At 43.9% G+C, this 18,125-nt stretch overlaps 3 protein-coding genes across 4 annotated transcripts; all 3 read left to right on the forward strand.

The window, feature by feature from the left end:
* The first annotated feature begins 3,474 nt into the window (after positions 1 to 3,474).
* arid5a (AT-rich interactive domain 5A) lies at positions 3,475 to 12,027 on the forward strand. 2 transcript variants are annotated; one of them, XM_084025618.1, is made up of 9 exons: positions 3,475 to 3,575; positions 4,525 to 4,607; positions 6,613 to 6,784; positions 6,868 to 6,920; positions 7,556 to 7,653; positions 7,736 to 7,901; positions 7,982 to 9,420; positions 9,463 to 9,802; positions 11,063 to 12,027. In XM_084025618.1, exons 1-7 carry the CDS (start codon positions 3,572 to 3,574, stop codon positions 9,185 to 9,187), a joined length of 1,782 nt encoding a protein of 593 aa, XP_083881744.1. In that variant the 5' UTR covers positions 3,475 to 3,571; the 3' UTR covers positions 9,188 to 9,420; positions 9,463 to 9,802; positions 11,063 to 12,027. The 2 variants fall into 2 exon arrangements, with proteins under 2 accessions (XP_083881744.1, XP_083881743.1); XM_084025617.1 differs by having other exon boundaries at positions 7,982 to 9,802; positions 11,063 to 12,026.
* Positions 12,028 to 12,474: 447 nt separating this feature from the next.
* gins4 (GINS complex subunit 4 (Sld5 homolog)) lies at positions 12,475 to 15,091 on the forward strand. Its single transcript, XM_084025621.1, has 8 exons — positions 12,475 to 12,743; positions 12,842 to 12,928; positions 13,763 to 13,876; positions 13,961 to 14,058; positions 14,135 to 14,223; positions 14,349 to 14,439; positions 14,554 to 14,658; positions 14,896 to 15,091. The coding sequence occupies exons 1-7, from the start codon at positions 12,645 to 12,647 to the stop codon at positions 14,648 to 14,650; spliced, it is 675 nt and encodes a 224-aa protein (XP_083881747.1). The 5' UTR covers positions 12,475 to 12,644; the 3' UTR covers positions 14,651 to 14,658; positions 14,896 to 15,091.
* Positions 15,092 to 15,233: 142 nt separating this feature from the next.
* ppp1r3c2b (protein phosphatase 1 regulatory subunit 3C2, duplicate b) lies at positions 15,234 to 17,844 on the forward strand. Its single transcript, XM_084025620.1, has 3 exons — positions 15,234 to 16,464; positions 16,609 to 16,654; positions 16,820 to 17,844. Exons 2-3 carry the CDS (start codon positions 16,635 to 16,637, stop codon positions 17,703 to 17,705), a joined length of 906 nt encoding a protein of 301 aa, XP_083881746.1. The 5' UTR covers positions 15,234 to 16,464; positions 16,609 to 16,634; the 3' UTR covers positions 17,706 to 17,844.
* The last annotated feature ends 281 nt before the right edge of the window (positions 17,845 to 18,125 follow it).

The raw sequence follows: 18,125 nt of genomic DNA on the forward strand, positions 1-18,125 counted from the left end.
TTTGTGAAGACCCCCCCTTACCCATCTTTTTCCTCTAAATGTGATGCAGTACAATATCAGCCTTTTGTTGAGTCTTAAATTAAAAGCACTTCTAGTTCACATTCCTTACTAAGTGACTTCAGTTCTATTTCAGGTATAATTTCGTTGTTACTTGTAGCAAATGCTCCTGAATATTTCAGGGGAGGAAAAACAAAAATCAAAGATGGCGGTACCAGCTACAGTGTGATCCTTTTGCCTTGTGTTCACCTTTTCTCTACCGGCAGACTGAACTTTTCCTCTTCTTTTTTTTTTTTTTTAATGTTCTTGATCCTGTGTGAATTACAAAACCATGTTTCCGTACTGATCTCACTGTGGTTGACGTGAATATTTAAACCAACTCATCAGATGATGTTTGCTGTGCTCTGGGTGGGTTTAGTGGGGAAATGCATCAAACGGTTCCCTTTAACTGTGACGGTGTAACAGTCGCTTTCATTCCTTAGTCATCTGATTATTTCAACATATTTCCATTTTCAGGGACGAAGCTGAAGAGAAGTCGGCCTTTATTTTTCAGTTTTTTTTTTTTTTTTGTGGATCTCGCGGGTCTGAGGTTGAGTTTGAGTGCAGATCTCTAATAATAATAATAATATAATATGTGCTGTTGCAGTGCCATAGTGACGGTGAATGCAGTGACATTTTAATTGAAACGTTGCAGGTTTTAAAACTCTTGCTCTTTTTAGCTTTGAGGTCAGTTGATAAAAGGAAAACGAATCCATTTGAGAATGAATTGAAACGGGCATCATGTATCCATTGAGTTGTTTTTGTTTGTTTTTCCAGAGTCTATTGTAATGCACAGACATTCTTCATAATAAAAACATAAATAAGCAAAGCGGCGTTGTCACGTCTTGTCCGATCGGCCGAGCTCGAGAAAAGATAGAAAACCTGCAGGGATTTTCAAAGGTCTTAACAGGAACTCAGACGGATACACAGACTCAGTATGTGATCTACAGCCCGTTTCCTGGAATGAGGCGACGGCGGGGGAATTTACCTCCAAAGCATGGGTTTCATTTTCACATGAAAAATCAGATTTTATTTCTCCCACATCCTTCAGTTACATCTTTGTGGTTAACAAAAAGTAAAAATATTATTTCATTATAAAATCTGTGCAATATACATATCCAATATGTTTTTATAAATTCAGTCAACTTAATTGCCATACATTCCCATGCGTTGTATTTCATTTTGTGTTAAAGCTCATCTTTTTTTGTGCAAATCTTTTCTGTTAAATATTAACTCAAGAAGAAACAAACTGAAATTGTGTTTTACTTGCGTCTTCATGCAAAATAATGTCATTTTAATAATAGTTAATATTTAAACGCCCTTTTCCTTTTTAAATACTTTCCAAATATTGAATTTGTGTCTTTTAAATGTGATCGAGCTTGTCACCAAATGAATCAGCCTCTTCGGTTTTCCACGTGCCACCTACACATCTAGAAACCGATAAGAAAACTGATATTACACTCTTACACCTCTGCTTTTACTGATCACAGATATACTTCTGTAACTTTGTTCTATTCTACTTAAAGTAACCGAGTTGTTAGAACCTAAAACATTCTGGAAAACCTCGTTCAGCTTAAAGACGTTTCCCCGCCGTGACTGGAACCGTGAACGCACCAGTTCAACGTTTTCAAATTGCTACCAGGATAGTGACTCACTTCAGACAGGAAATCTTTTGTGTTGAATTCACAATATTTTTCTCCACAGGCTGTCGTCTGCGTCGCTCTGCCGTCACCTTCTGCCTCATATCTTCGTGTCAGTGAAAGTCTGAAATGAATCGCTGGGGGATTTTATTCTCCATCTTAGCAACCGATGTTTTTGCTCATCGTCCCCTCCATTTGTTGTCGGCTGCAGGAGATGAGGGTGGTTCAAATATCACCATTATTAATGTTATTTCTTAGTAGGTCAGCCTTTCCGTCGTGAAGTCTCCCTATAAGTGAAGAATCAGATCTGATCTAGATTGTTTTATTTCTACATTTCACATCCAGCCTGTCAACACTATAATATCACATTTCTTCCATTTCTGTTGTTGTTTTTTTTTTTGCAGAGAGATCTCAAAACAGCAAAAACATCTGTCAAACAAAAACCCAAAACACTTCTTGAGAATCGGACAGTTAGTAGATATTTTGACATTTAAATGTTAATCGTTGTGAAATGTCATAGTCTATCCGCACCAGATGGGGGAATAGGGCATCCCCTTTTTGAAATAGTTCAAAAACAAAGGGAGGAAATGTGGATGGTGTCGAGGTGCAGCTCCGTTGCACCGTAACGTTTTTTTTATTTTTATCACAAGATCTGTGGATTGGAAATGGAGGGAAAAAACACAGTTCGTTTTGAATATGACCTTGTGAGAAAATGTTAAAAAAGAAATATTAGAGTCACTCCTCTTTAATCAAATATGAAATCCATAGGAAAGTACATCTTGATGCTTTCCATATGGCCACGAGGAACCTAATATCTTGAGGGGACATCCTCTGACTCATAACGGCGAGTAGATAAATAGGTGACCGTTTTTTATTACCGCTCATCTCTAGTGGGGAAAAAAAAGCTCCTTCTGCCTCATCCTGGCATTTTATTTTATTTTTATTTTTAGCCAATATCTTTCAGGCTGGTAGAAACCACTTTAAAGAAGTGGTGCTTCACTGCTTCCTCAAAACGTAATGTCTTCAGTTACGAGACGGTCTCATCACTTTTAGAGCTGTTATGCATATTTTTGCACATTTATTTGTTCTATTAGCAGCATTTTTATTTACTACCTCACACTCAGTCAGGGTGGAACGTTTTCCTTTCATTTCAAATGATATGATGCACTCAAAAAGCAACATTATTCATCACAAAAGGAAAGTGGTTGAACTTCTCGACTGAGACACTTTTCAAACGATAACCTTCATCTGGTTTATTGTGTAATAGACGGTTTATTAATAATCCGACAGCTCGTCGATGAACAGCAGATTAAATCGTTGCTTCCGTTATTTGAGAATAGATTCCTAAATTCTTGGGAGTGTTCCTCCTGCTTTTAGACACTTTAACGTCCGGTGGGCATCAGTTGAACATTTCTTTCACTTCCCCAACTTCCAGCTATTTTTAGTGAATTTGAGTCCAGTTTGCACAACGAAGGTGACCATTATATCACAAACTCAGTCATGTTACGATAAACTTTATGGAAGAAATGTATTTTTATGTCTTGTCTAATTACATCCTGGTTCCATCATTATTCATCAGGAAGTAAATGAAAGAATATTGAGCTGAAATCATCCGATTCTGTTGAAACAGGGAGACGAAGATCATTTCAACACAGCTGCTGTTGGGTTTTTTTGTCTGAAAATCAGGTGATGAAACAGAGAACTGACATTGTGAGACTGTGAAAAAGACTCCGTTTCCCAGACTCATTTGCTGCGGGCCGAGCAGAGCAACCAATGAAACTGTTGTGTGGAGACAACTTCCTGTTTGGTGGTGTGAAGTTGAAGAGGACGCCGCATGAATTATTGTCACCAAACCCAGTCAGAGCCAGAGAGACTAGAGAGGACGACTGCTGGAAATGGGTGAGAAGTTTGTTTGGTGTATTATAATTTTATTACAGCCGGCTCAAATACTGTAAAGTTATTATTATATTACAAATATGAACATATAACACTTGAAATGATTGTAAATTACATTAATTTGTGAAAGAAATCAACTAATTTGATTTTTAAAACCGAAAAAGCCTCAGGAATGTGTTTTTAAATGTTCATATTAATATAATATTACTGATGAATGAAAGAAAGCAGCTGCATTTTGATAAAAAGGCAAAGAAAACAAACTTTAAGAACCATCAGCTGGTGTTTGAGAAATAATTCAGTACATGACAAATAAGTCGGAGGCGACTGAAAGCAGAATTGAAGGTTCAAGCCGCAGCACAGGAAACAAGTGATCTCAAAAGAGAAGTATATTGGTTTTGCACACCAGTGATATCAGTGTGGGTGGAGGGCTGGAGGTCCCGAGCTGACAATCACATGTCACTGCTTCAGATTTGTTTTGTTTTCCCCTCATAAAGTGGATCAATAAGCTGCTGAATATTAAGAGAAGCATGAGACGTGAAATTAAAATTTACTGTATTTATCAATATCTCAAATTCTCAATTTACCTATATTTGTTTTTTTAATAATCACCTGTCTTTATGCTTCCATAAATGAATAATTCATCTTTATTGCAGTTCATGGATTCAGATGCTCTAACTGCTGTGTGTTACAATATCGTATACAGTTCAAGCGGTTGTGTTCATGAGCAGGAAGTGGTTTTGCAACCTGTGGTTTTATATCAGACTCGGCTGACAATATGTTTGACAGATTTCTATTTTTTTTTTTAAGCCGTTACGCAATTTACAAAAACAACATTTCCAGAAGTTTTTTTGTTGTTTAAATTAAATATATGTTTTTAACCGTAATGTTTCAGCTCATTATTCTTGTATAATGAAGAGGTGAACATAATTATAACATGTTGTTTCTGCTGAAGCTCAAGAGGACCAGAGTGAGACGTCGCAACCATCGGCAGCCAGTGATGACGAGCCGGGGACCCAGAACCAGAACCAGAACCAGGTACTGACCTCAGTCACTGAGGGCTAAAAAATAAGAAATGTGTCAGTTGGCCTCCTGGCAGCAGTTTGGGCAATTTCCATCAGTTACAGTTAATCAGTGACTACAGACATGACTCCTCACTGCGTTTTCATTTCCCTTTTTTAGTGAATTTGAGATAGTGGCATTTTTTTTTTTTTTTCAAGTGCTGACTGTGTGTGTGTGTGTGTGTACAGTTGTTTCATCTCGGTGGCTGATTGTGAAATGAGTAACAAGGAATTAGTGATTCTGTTTTGTGTCCTAAGAGAAACTCGAGAGAGAGAGAGAAAGAAGCACGCAATATTCTCACAGAGAGCGTTCAGCAGGAGGCCCCTCGCTTCATTCTGGTAACTGGAACCAGAGGCGCAATATGAGAAACGCAAATTAGCTCATTGAATTTCCGAGGCTGATGGTATAGTCGAAAGCCCGGTGGTGTGTGTGTGTGTGTGTGTGTGTGTGTGTGTGGTGACCCCTCTGGCCCCCACCGATAGCAGCCATCAGTCATTGTGAGAAAACAGATCGACACTCTGACATCAACACCAACCCACACGGTTTTCCAAAAAATGTAATCTGCCGTGATATTGGTGTACAGATCTGCAAGTGTGTGTGTTTGTGTGTTTGTGTGTATGTGTGTGTGTGTGTGGGGGGGGGGGGGGGGGGCTACAGTATGTGGCTTCTGGTGCAGACGTTTCCTGTTGGCAAACCAAACGATGCATGAACCTGAACGTTTTTTTTTTCATGAATAATCCGACCTGAATTGGATGCTGGATAACGTTCCTCCACGTTCATCAGCCACGGCTCTGGAGATAAAAATGATTAAAAACATATTTGTTTTTTGACATTTTGAACACAAACATCTGTGCAGTTGGAAAAGCAGGTGATGCAGAAGTGGAAAGTCAGAGCCGTCGACTGGGAACGGCCGAGTGGAGCCTCTGAACTGTGACTCAGTCGGGGTTATGTTGGTTAGAGGCCTGCACCTTCACTATTACTCACTCGAGAGGCCGACTTCTCGGAACCAGGAACCACATAGAGGAACTTTATTCAATATGAAACCACGTCGAGATCATTTGTTGTACAGCGACGTGCCTCCGAAATAAGGCGCCTTATCTTTGGAAGAAATATCGACGCTGTCTTTCGTGACCTCTTTTGGCGTCCAATCGATTTGAATGTGAGATTTCACATTTAAATATCAGGCGTGAAACAACAGAAGTGTTTATCAGCATTTGTGCTCTATGAGTCAGTGGGGATAATATTTGTTTATTTCCATCATACTGCAGTGAAAGCACAATTTAACTTTTAAAGCCTTACAGATAGAAAGATATCATAGGCATCATCAGGTTTAAAATAGATGCTGCATTCATGAACAAGTTTCTCTTCTTAAGTCTTTATTGTTTTAAACTTCTCTTTTCGAAACCCTTCCTGGCTGTTGCTTTTGATTCAGCATGCCCTCGCTGTTTCATTTCTTCTTTCTCACAAAACCACATAATATTGTCAATATCTTTATAGTGGAGTTCTGGGAGGTTCAGATATCTGGGCATCTCTGAAAAATCCCCTTCAAAGTCAACCACTCCAGTTCTGCAGAAACTCAGCGAAACACACAACGAGTTGTTTCTCGGATGTCACAAAAGCAGCCCGTCTTTATTATTCAAAGTCGGGCTTCTCATCAGTCAAACGTACAGAATTCTTGAGCCGTGCGTGTTTTGTTTTTCATTGTGACATCTGTGATACCAGCGACTGGCAACTCGAGACCAAAAACCCCACAAGTCTGCTGCTTTCTCTCCAGACATGATGTGTTGCGGTTATCTATTGAAAGTAGCGGTAAAACCCTACTCTCTGATTCTGATGCTTTAACATTTGCATCATATGAGATGACTCTGTGTGACTTCTTTCCTACCTTCAACAGAAAGAAAAACGTTTCTGTGAACTGTGTCACATTTACAGGAGCTGCTTGATTTTCCAACACATTTGACATGTTTTTCTTGCCGTTAAGGCTTCTCCCTCTGTGATCGAGATCCTCTATGACTCCACGGCTGAATGCGAGGAGGACGTGAGGCCCAAACTGGTGCAGATGGAGGAGAAGGCCTTCGTGTCGAGCCTGCACTCCTTCATGAAGGACAGAGGCACAGCCATAGAACGGATCCCGCATCTTGGCTTCAAACAGAGTGAGTGGTGCTAAAAAAAAAGACATTATTCACATGTTTTTAATTAATATGATAAGGTTCTCATGTGTGTCTTTCTCCCCCAGTTAATCTTTGGAGGATATTTAAAGCTGTTGAGAAACTCGGGGGCTATGATTCAGTGAGTACAAGTGTTTGAGTGGAAACTGAGCTAAGGCGCTGCAACATGGTGGTTGCTACCACACTGTCGCCCGGCTGTCTTTGAAGTTGACAATGTGAGGCAACATCTGAGAGTGCAACTCATGTTGAAATGGCACGAGAGTGCAAGGTTGTGGCTGTAAACAGGGTTTGACCCTCCTGGCTGCTGCTGTGTTTGCAGGAAACACAACATAAGTCTAAAAGCATGAGAAACCAGCAGACGTGGCATTTAAATGGTATAATACAGATTAAAAACACGCCTTGAACACAGGCACGCCAGGGTAACTGGGAATACTTTGCATTATTTATATTTTACACCTGACACATTTAAATGAAACATTATTTGGTTATTATCATGGTTATTATTGTAATGCTGGCGGCGAAAGTGAAGCCAATGCTGAAGTGCCTTAAACTTGCATTCTCTCTACTGGCCATCAGGGGGCGACTCCTCTGATTGCATGAATAAGTCTGATTACATGGAATGAGAAAATGTCCCGACTTCTCTCTTGATGTATTTATTATCTGAGTAAACATCGTAAACATGAGTTTTTGGTCCCAATCTCTAGTTTCAAGTCTTTTCAATCCAGAGTTTTGTTCACACTGTGTTTTTTCCAACAGGTGACGGCGCGTCGTCTTTGGAAGAAAGTGTACGATGAGCTGGGAGGAAGTCCAGGCAGCACCAGCGCCGCGACCTGCACCCGCAGACACTATGAGAAGTGAGGACGACCCGTGTTTCCGACTTGTTTACATGAAATCACCACAGCGGATGATTCCTAATCGGAGCCGTGTTTCCTTTAGGCTGGTGCTGCCCTTTGAAAGACACATAAAAGGAGAGGAGGACCGACCGCTGCCTCCGAGCAAACCCAGGAAGCCCTATAAGAGGAATCTGGATGTCAAGGTGAACAAGGCTGAGAGGAAGAGCAAGAGGACTCAGTCGGACAGAGAGCTGGATCCAGAGATGGAGGTAACGCACTTTATCTGTCTAAACGTCTCAAAAAGAGATTTGTATTCGTGTCCTAAAACCTCCCCTGTTTCCTCACGTAGATACTCACCCAGAGAAGTCCGGAGGCCGCCTGCCAAAGTGAAGCAGTGATTCATCCTCACCCGGCTCTCTGGACCAGCTCCTCCGACAGACACAACCCAGACCGCTCCCAGCCCGCCGGCCTTTGCCCCTCCGTCTACGGCCGCCTCGTCCCCATATCCGGGCCTTGGGCCGCTCATAACCCGCCTGCCGCCGGGAAGGTCATCTCTCCCCTGGAGAAAAAGAAGCGGATGGCCCAGGCGAGTCTCAACTTGCCCCTGAGTCCACAGGGCGAGGACAAGGAAAGACCCTCCGTCATCCACTGCTCCCAGTCTCCGGTCCGGGCGTCTTCCAGCCGGACCTGTAACTCCTCCGACAGCTCCCCGCTGCCTCCGTCGCCGTCCTCTTCACGCAGCCTGTCCCCTTACTCCGTCTCCTCAGAGGACGGTGCAGACGGGAATGAAGACAAACCTGCATCCGGACCTGAACTCACCCAAAACTGTTCCGTGAAAAGTACGTCCAGCTGTGAGGAGAGCAAGGCTGTGAGTCAGATATCCAAAGACCCTGCAGGACAGAATAAAGACTCCCAAACTGCAGACTCCACCAAGGCCCAAATGAAAGCCTCCGACTGGAGGTCAATCCACAGAGATGGCGGCAGATATCCCATCCACCCTTTCCACCCGCCCTCCTCGTTCGTCGTGCGACCCGACTGGGCGCCGACGTCTACCTCGAGTTTCACCAAAGTCGTTCCAAAGTCTGTGCAGCTGCTGCGGCCCGCTCCCGTCTGGCCGGGTTACAAAATCCAGCAAGGTCGGCCGGTGCCGCAGGACAACCCTCTGACATGCTCCAAGAAGTTGAGCACCGTGGCTCCGTGGCTTTATCAGACAGAGAAGAGGGAGAAATCCAGGACAATGCTACAGAAGGGTCCCGCCCCTCAGCACGCGGCTCACCCCGCCGCCGGCATGCCGGTGTCGTGCGTCCTGTCGAGCTACGACAAATCGGCGGGGAGAGACTCTCGGCACCAGCCGCTGTTCCACCCGGCGTACCTCCCCAACAGAATGAGACTACCTCAATCTCAGCTCATGTACCGACACGTCCCAATAAATCCGGCTCACTCCGCTCTCACGGCGTCTGCCGTTTACCCTCATCCCTACTCCATCCCTCTGCTCAACCCCCAAACCGGATATACCCTTCCTGCCATGCATCCCATTTACCTTCACAAGATGTGACGATTTGTTTCAACTCCAGACTTTAAGAGGAAGAAGAATCAGCTCGATGAAGGCCTACAAGACTTACTTGTGTTTTGAACATGCAGCACACGGATATTTGGGTTCTGTTGCCTGGAGACACGACTCCCCGTGGGAAACCAGTAGACGTGTAGCATAATTAACTGTGACTGCATGACAGATCAGAGATACAGTATTTATAGAATCGAGGTGAAACAGGTCAAAGCGGAACCGTGGTAAATGTCCTTATTAGATGTATGTATTATCATTTCATGGAGTCAATTTAAAACAATAAACCACAGCGCTACACTGATAAACCGTGTCCAAAAAGAAACGTGATTTATGCCAAACTCTCTTAAGTTAAAGATCAAATTCTGTCATTTGTTGCACATTTGTTCTGATTTGCACAATTTGAATACTTTGTGTCGAACGCAAAGAAACCTTCTTACTGTACTGTACCGTGACGTTTGTGTGTATCTATCAGTATTAAATATTTTCAAAGATAATATAAGCAGATTGCATTGTCATTTAAATGTATTCAAAACAAAAAGTAAGTAAATGATCATAAATGAATGACCGTGGTCCTTTTTGTTTTTAATTCTAGAAATGTTTTTCCATGTGGTAAAACTATTATAACATATTTCATAGACATTTACATTTACATTTAGGTCATTTAGCAGACGCTTTTGTCCAAAGCGACTTACAATAAGTACATTTGTCAAAAGAAGGAAACAAAGAAACCACAACGTATCATTGCCGATAAAGTAAGAGCTAAAAAAAGAACAAGTGTTAGATCCTCGTCTGAGTAAAGTAGTAGTTCAAGAGCAACAGTGCTATGATCAGAGTGCTATAGGTAAGGGGGGGGGGGGGGGGGGGGGTGTTAGTGGGTCATGCTATGTAGAGTCGAGGTGAAGTCTGAACAGGTGAGTCTTGAGCCTTTTTCGGAAGATGGCAAATGACTCTGCTGTCCTGACATTGGTCGGGAGTTCGTTCCACCACTGAGGACCAGAACAGAGAAGAGTCTGGACTTTGCTGAGCGACATTTGTTTGATTTCAGCGATGGTGGTACCAGCCGGCCAGCTGAAGTAGAGGAGCGGAGTGCTCGCTTCGGGGCGTGAGGTTTGACCAGTGTTTGAAGGTAGATGGGTGCCGTTCCATTGATGGCCCTGAAGGCCAGTGTCATCGTCTTGAATTGGATGCGTGCTGCAACAGGGAGCCAGTGGAGGTCACGGACGAGGGGGGTCACATGGGAGAATTTGGGTAGATTGCAGATAAGGTGTGCTGCAGCGTTCTGGATACACTGCAATGGTTTAATCGCAGAGGCCGGGAGTCCGGCCAGGAGAGAGTTGCAGTAGTTAAGGCGGGAGATGACCAGTGCTTGGACCAGGAGTTGCGTTGCGTCCTTTGTGAGGAGGGTCCGAATCCTGCGGATATTGTAGAGGGCAAATCTGCAGGATCGGGCCACAGCAGTGATGTTGGGGGTGCAGGATAGTTGGTCATCGAGGATTACACCCAGGTTCCTCGCAGTTGACGACGGCAATACTGTGATGCCCTCGAAAGTGACCGACAGGTCCATGCGAGGGCAGTCTTTCCCCGGGATATAGAGGAGTTCGGTTTTATTCAGGTTAAGCTTGAGGTGATGTGCAGTTGTCCAGACAGAGATGTCAGCCAGACAGTCCGAGATGCGAGTTGCAATGTGGGTGTCAGAGGTTGGGGGAACAGAGAGGAACAGCTGGGTGTCATCTGCGTAGCAATGGTAGGAGAATCCATGCGATGTGATAACAGAACCTAGTGATCTGGTGTATAGTGAGAACAGAAGCGGTCCTAATACTGAGCCTTGAGGGACACCCGTGTCCAGAGAACAGGGTTTGGACATAGAGCCATTCATAGCCCCTTTAATTTTCATATGACATGTTTTCTTTCAATTGTTTGGTCTAAATCTGTCCTTTCAACCATTTGATTTAAACCAGTTGATTTTAAACCACCTGATTTATGTGTGAGTGACATCATTAGGATTTTTGTTGTTTATATGTTTATTCATCATGCAGGGTAAATGGGCTCATGTACACGGGGAGGTCATCAGGTAATAAATAAAGGATATTTATAAGTCACAATATGATAGCAAAGAGACAGAGTTAGCCTGTATTGTTACTATGCACAATAAAACATTTTATTTTCTGAATCAGGGGATTAATCGCCCAGAAATCGGAGCCTTGGTTCAACCATCATCAGACTAGCAGCAGTCTCTTTCCTGTCCGTTTATCTGCTTTATGAAACGACTGCAGCTCCCCAGGTTGAAGTCCGCCCCGGCTTCAAATTCTGCAAGTCCCGTGTAGCACGGAATCGCCAGAGGAAGCCACTGTGAGACATGATGTGCAATGCTGAACGTCACCACAGTGGATGCAAGATAGTGACTGGTGAGAAAATACCGATGAATTCTGAGGCAAGAGCAAAATGAGGAGGAAAGAGGAAATCAGGCCACAATGTGGTCTGAAAGAAGACAGCTGGAACGGACCAAGCTGATGATGCATTCCTGTTTAATGAACACAAGCTGATAGAGATGCAGATGGGTGGAGGAGAGGACAGACATGTGCAGAGGAGACATGGCATGTTGACTTTGGGAATGTCTGTGGGAAGCTGGCCTCCATGTTTTGACTGCAGCGATATCCATGTTTGTTTTTTTTCTTTGTGTGTGTGTGTGTGTGTGTGTGTGTGTGTGTGTGTGTGTGTGTGTGTGTGTGTGTGTGTGTGTTTGTGTGTGTTTCCATACATCATGCTTCCATTGCCTGCAGCAAGGAGTTCTGGCTTGTCAACAATTTTCCATTTTTAATCATATTTCAGGGCAGTTTTCCATGCAATGCAACTTTTGTTATTCCAAATAAAATTATTTAAAATGTCATATGCTGAACCACTATACTCTATTAGCATCTGTGTACTTATAAATATGGTATATAAATACTTAAAATATGGTGTACATTGCATATGAGGGACAGTACAATGCTCCTTGTAATAATAAAGGGTCAACCCCGCCCTGAGTTCAGACTCTCAGGCAGCACTGCTTTACATCTACAACAGGAAAGGCAGAAGCGTTACCAACCGTGACAGAAACACTTCGCACTAATGTCTACAAACTAGAAAATTTGGTTATACAACCTGTATATCGTTCTCTTACGTCCGGAGTTCATCGGCGCTCCACAACGCGTAGCCTGTGAGGATCGTTGCCTTACAAACTCTACGTAGGGTAAAAACATCCTTTCTAATCTCGCGAGAAGAGCTGTAGTAGTGGCGCGAATACACAAGGAGGTTCCCCGGTAAACACACGCTGCTGTGTCGCTTGTCGTCGTCTCTTCGGGGAACTTTTGCATCTCGCCATATTTTTTTAACGTTTAAAAGTTAAACACTTCGTTCAAGTGTCGGTTAAGGTCGGTATTTTTGTCAGTTAGCTTCGTAAAGAGAAACAATGTCGGACGTTCTGTCTGACGACGGCAGCGACGTCAACCAGGATGACAGTCAGGAGGACGTGATGACCCCGGCGGAGCTCATAGCCAAACTGGAGGAGGTGAGTTGATGGTTGAAGTTACTGAGTTCTCCCCGTTTTCACGACGACCCTGTCGGCGGTATTCTCACAGCCGTGCCCCCCTCTTCGCCCCCTCGCAGGCTTGGCTGAACGAGAAGTTCTCCCCGGAGCTGCTGGAGAACAAGTCCGAGGTGGTGGAGTGTGTGATGGAGCAGCTGAGTCACATGGTGAGTGACAACCGGGAAAACCTCCCGTTTCCTGGGCTCGCTTACTGGCTGGTCACTAAAAGATCCTACAGACGTTTCTAGGAGACGGACAACCGATATTTGATGTATAATAACAAAAACTTCCTCAACACACAGTAATGCCAGATATTGAAAGCTGAGGTTATTCTAAAAACAAGAGGCAAATCACTCATAGAATGATTTCTGACTCTTTTACAGCCAAAATAAAATAAATAATGTATGATATTTGGGTTAAAGCATATGTATCCTTTCAATATGACATTAAACCAAAAGTGCAGGGAGCTATATGATCAATAAATAAATAAATACAATAGTTCCCTGAAGTTTTATGAAGTTAAAGTAAAAAATAAAGACCAGCAAGTTGTAAAATGAATGATGGGACCATATTAAAATCATTATTATGGCCAAAATAAATGTGATTCCTGATATTATCCCAGCTAATCATCAAAATATGCTGAAAAATAGGGAAACAAGGTTTTATTTGTGATGATATCAAATCATGTGGCCTCTGGTTATTCCTTCCCCTATTGCATACTGTGATATTCTACCGTAAATAGTTTACTTGTGGTATGTTAACGCCTACAAGTGTTAAATAGGTCTATATGGTGAATATTAAATTATTGCTGTAGGAGTCCCAACATCAAATCCAGCTGTGGAGACGGAGTTTGATTTATGCACTTATAATCACAATCATTCAAAGAATGTACAATGAATGGTTTCTAGTATTAATATTCTATAAATATTCAGATTTGGTTGTTTTTCTGGTCGGTGTGAGTCACCCTGAATAAAAGAAACGTGAACATTTTCCTCCAACAGGAAGCCAACTTGCAACGGGTGAAGAAAGGCGACGCGAAGGCCAGCATCCACCGCATGGAGATCGACCGGATCCGCTATGTGCTCAGCAGCTACCTGCGCGCTCGTCTGCAGAAGGTCAGCGAGGTCAACGATACGATAAAGGTCTCGTTTCCCTCGGTGGCACGTTGACAATGATCTTGGTTCCCCCTCTGTGTCTAGATTGAAAAGTTTTTCCCGCATGTCCTGGAAAGAGAAAAGTCTCGAGGCGAGGGAGAGCCGTCGCTGCTTTCACCCGAGGAGTTCGCCTTTGCTAAAGAGTGAGTGATGGAAGATTTTTAGTTTGTTTATGCCTCTGTGTGAACTATTGGGGTAAAACCTTCATCTGGTGTGCAGGTACTACGCTAACACGGAAACCTACCTGAAGGCCGTAGCACTGAAGCGGATGCCTCCCAACCTGCAGACGGTGGATATGCTCAAAGCAGGTATTTTACTTTTGCCTTCTCTCTTCTTGTATCTGTTCAGCCTCGCGCCTGAACGCGGTGGCATTTTGCTCTGACATTTTCACCCTCCGCCGCACTAAATCCCACCTGCCCTGATGTAATCCCAGTGCCCGAGCCCTGCCTGGACTCCTTCGTGTTCCTACGAGTGAAGGAGAGACAGGAGAACATCCTGGTTGAGCCCGAAACGGATGATCAGAGGTATGTTGTGTTTTTCACGCCCACTAGGTGGCAGCGTCACCTTACCACATTCAGCCAATGATCTAATTATTCCTGCATTGTTCCAGAATTAACTGCTGTTATCTCTCCTGTCAGGGAGTACGTGGTGGATCTGGAAGAAGGCTCTCAGCATCTAATGCGCTATCGAACCATAGCGCCTCTTGTTTCAAGTGGAGCCGTGCAGTTAATTTGAAGGTCGAGGTGAGCGAGGTCATCTTTCTCATCAACTCCCACACCCCCCTAGTACTCACATCTGCTGCAGATCTTACATAAGAGACATCTGGACTTATTTTTAGCTCCCATTGTTGTTGTTTTTGCAGTGCTCATTGTCCCCTAGCAACATAATGACAACTATGTTTACAACAAGGCGGTTTGGTCATTTCACTGGACTACACTTTACAAGTAAATACCATTTACGTAATGTCATTCTTGTTCCAGGTCTGTCCGTTGGCGTGAATGATTTGGGGATCTAGGAGGTCAGAAAATGAGCAACGGCCTATTTTTGTAACGGCGGCTTGAAGAAAGGGGGCGCATTAACATCTGGAAATGCACCCATCATTCTCACTGCTGTCAGGATCAAGGACTAACTCCTGGGGACCAAAACACAGACATTCGTGGCACCACGTCCTGAAAAGAAATAACACGAAATATGAAGCCACTCCTGGTTTTGTGAGAAGTGCTTGCTGACGACCGAAGCAGTGTTTTGCGGCGCTGTGATGTTATTTTTGGATCTTATTCTAATCACATCGAGTCACAACCAATCTGCTAATTCGTTTAGTTATTTTAACCAGATGACGCACATCTTCGTACTCTTTCTCCTCCGCTGCTCAGTAACGAGATGCACCCGAAGGTGAAATTTCCTCAGTTTGCTCTGCATCATGCCGAGGTGCGCGTGTTTCTGCTGCTTGTGTTTAAAGAATGTTGTTTGCTTTTGAGCATCATATCAAAACATTCACATAAATGAATTAATAATAAGAATTATTGTCATGTATAATCCTGTTATTGTTCAGATAAGCTCTTCGTCTCTACGACATCCAGAGTTGTACATTATTTGCTTTTGAACTCCCTTCTGTTTCACAGGTTTGAAGTTTGTTTTGAGTGCATGTTTTTAGGAACATCGTCTTCTCAGAGATGTAATTGTTTGCAACAGCTTTGTTATGTAAGAGTCTCGAAGCGAGCAGTCGGTGCATATTGTTGGCCCTCACACAAATTGCCCAGTTTTTGGAGCTAATAAGGAACTCAGGGAGAGCTGGACTTTATGAGACTCATGATAGCATCGGAATACCCAAATTTTTAGAGATGAAAATTTGGATTTGAGAAAAATAAAAGACGTTTGTAAATGATGGAAGGTTTCTCAAAGCATTTGATTTTTATTATTCTCCAGTAACACCAGTTTCAGTTATGGAAATGTCACTATGTGCGTTAACTATGATGCCCTGTAACTGAATACGCCTGCACGTACGTAGATTGATTCTTAAATAGCTTCGTCGGTGAGGTTGACTGGCAGGTTGAGTCGTTTTGTAACCCGGCCCCACTCTGGGGCAGCGTGCCCTTCAGGACAGAAGCCAGCTCGGCGGAGGCTTTGGATCCAGCCATCAGGGTCCTCCGGAGGGTCTGAGAATAGACCCGGGGGTTCGATCATGACTGGAATAGTTTCCACAATGCAGAGTAGGGTAGAGTTACATACAGTGGATCCCCACGTCACCGTTATGAAGCACATTTTTTACAATATATGGACCTGCATTTATCAATTACACGTCTTTGTCAAATACAGAAGTTGCACCTAATGTTGCTGTTACAAATGATCTGAAATCTGCTGTAGCCACGTTAAAACGACAACGACAACGCTTTTACACAACTGCAACACGTGTGATTGGTCGGGAGGGTGGAGAAGGTGGAGCACACAACATGACGCCTTGAACTGAGGTAGTATAAATAGGATCCTGGGCAGGATTCTCCTGCAGGGCAAAAGGGATGACGGAGACCACGGATAACAACTCGCTGTTCGTAAGTAAGATTTAAATATATTTGACTTTTTTATGGTGTGCAATAATTACACCACGAAGATATATATTATATGTCTTATATATATGTAATAGAGCAGTTTTTATGCAATCTTAATAAATATGCTACATTATTTGTATTTTCTAGAATCACTCAACAACCAGACGACCAGCATGGAGATGTTCAATACAACGTAAGAAACTTTGTGGTGATTGTCCTTTAATTATAATCCCCAAAGAATGATGGTGAAATGTAATTATCAGATTTTTCTTGTGTTATTTAATGCATGTAAGCACAATTATAGTCTGACCCCACTTGTAGGCCAGCAGGTCTTGACTGAACCCATGTCTGATTCCAGCGTCCTGCCGGGGGTCGGCCTCGGGTCAATGGCCCAGTCAGCTGGCCTCGCAGAGATCGCCGTCCGGCTGTGCTTGAACCAACGTAAACAACTGTGTCCTCATGTTTGGGTTCCCATCCTGAAGCCACAGCGACCCTGCATCCGTCCTCAGGTTTCAGATCAGCTGTCCCCCGAGACCTTGAGCCAGGCCTTCAACCTGACCCACCTTCTCCCGTCTCCCTTCTTGGACGACTGGGACGACGACGATGACGACGATGGTTTTTACCTCCCAATCAAGAACAAGCGGGTGGTCTTCGCAGACTCTCGTGGTCTGTCCCTCACGGCCGTGCGAGTGTTTTCTGACGAAGAGGAGGAGCAGTCTGACCTGGACCTGCTCCCGTCCCTGCAGGGTTTGGGCAGCATGACGGAGGACGGCTACAGCTGCACCGTCAGCACCTGCTGCCCGGGGACGACGCTCAAATTGGGCTTCCCGCAGCCGTCCGCAGACTTCCAGGCCTTTCGTGCCAAGCTGGCGGAGGGCATGGTGGTCCTGGAGAACTGCAGCGTGACCGAGCAGGCCCTCGAAGGCACCGTGAGGGTCCGGAACGTCAGCTTCCAGAAGGAGGTGCTGGTCCGCATCACCTTCGACTCGTGGCAGAGCTACAGAGACGAGCCCTGCACCTTCCTGCAGAAACGCTTCGGAGGGCCTCAGACGGACATCTTTGAATTCCATATCGTCATTCCCAAAGTGCTGGACGCCAAGCGGAAGATCGAGTTCTGTTTGAGTTATTCGCCGGGCGGGCGGGGCGAGGCTTTTTGGGACAATAACAACGGGCAGAATTACAGCGTGGCTGTGTGTGTGAGCTCCCATCTCTGTCGGGGGAAGAATCCCAGTGAAAGGGCGTGATTTACTTGACCTTTTTATTAGACATGAAACAATCGGTACTGGCTAAAGAAAAGGTTGATTTTTTTTTTATTTAATTTTGAATTTATTTTCATAAATATGTAGACATCTTAGTGAGTGCTTTGTATAAAAAAATATTTGAAACGGGTCATTCTTTTTTCCCCTTTTCTTCAGTTTTCTTTCACATTCAGTTTTAAATGGATGAGCCTATTTTTATTTATTTTATCTCTCGTCATGTCCTACATTCTTGCCACTCATCAGTGCATGCATTACTATTGTGCACCGGGGGAAGGGTTCCCTTTCACTCCGGGCATTTCGGGGATTCCCATATAGGTCAGAGCTTACTGGGCAACGGGGACAAACACACACTGGAGATGATCCTGGCTCTCGGCCCTCTTTGCAGAGTGCAGGGAACTTTGTGAT

The sequence above is a fragment of the Eutrigla gurnardus genome, assembly GCF_963514095.1.
Source record: "Eutrigla gurnardus genome assembly, chromosome: 13".
In the NCBI taxonomy this organism is placed as follows: domain Eukaryota; kingdom Metazoa; phylum Chordata; class Actinopteri; order Perciformes; family Triglidae; genus Eutrigla; species Eutrigla gurnardus.

Excerpts from the sequence above, each read along its gene's own strand:
- arid5a (XM_084025618.1), top strand. Across the intron at positions 6,921-7,555 it reads AACTCGGGGGCTATGATTCA|GTGACGGCGCGTCGTCTTTG; the intron begins GTGAGTACAAGT and ends TTTTTCCAACAG. Across the intron at positions 7,654-7,735 it reads ACCCGCAGACACTATGAGAA|GCTGGTGCTGCCCTTTGAAA; the intron begins GTGAGGACGACC and ends TGTTTCCTTTAG.
- gins4 (XM_084025621.1), top strand. The coding sequence starts at position 12,645 with ATGTCGGACGTTCTGTCTGACGACGGCAGCGACGTCAACCAGGATGAC. Across the intron at positions 12,929-13,762 it reads TGGAGCAGCTGAGTCACATG|GAAGCCAACTTGCAACGGGT; the intron begins GTGAGTGACAAC and ends TTCCTCCAACAG. Across the intron at positions 13,877-13,960 it reads TGCGCGCTCGTCTGCAGAAG|ATTGAAAAGTTTTTCCCGCA; the intron begins GTCAGCGAGGTC and ends CTCTGTGTCTAG.
- ppp1r3c2b (XM_084025620.1), top strand. The coding sequence starts at position 16,635 with ATGGAGATGTTCAATACAAC. Across the intron at positions 16,655-16,819 it reads ATGGAGATGTTCAATACAAC|CGTCCTGCCGGGGGTCGGCC; the intron begins GTAAGAAACTTT and ends GTCTGATTCCAG.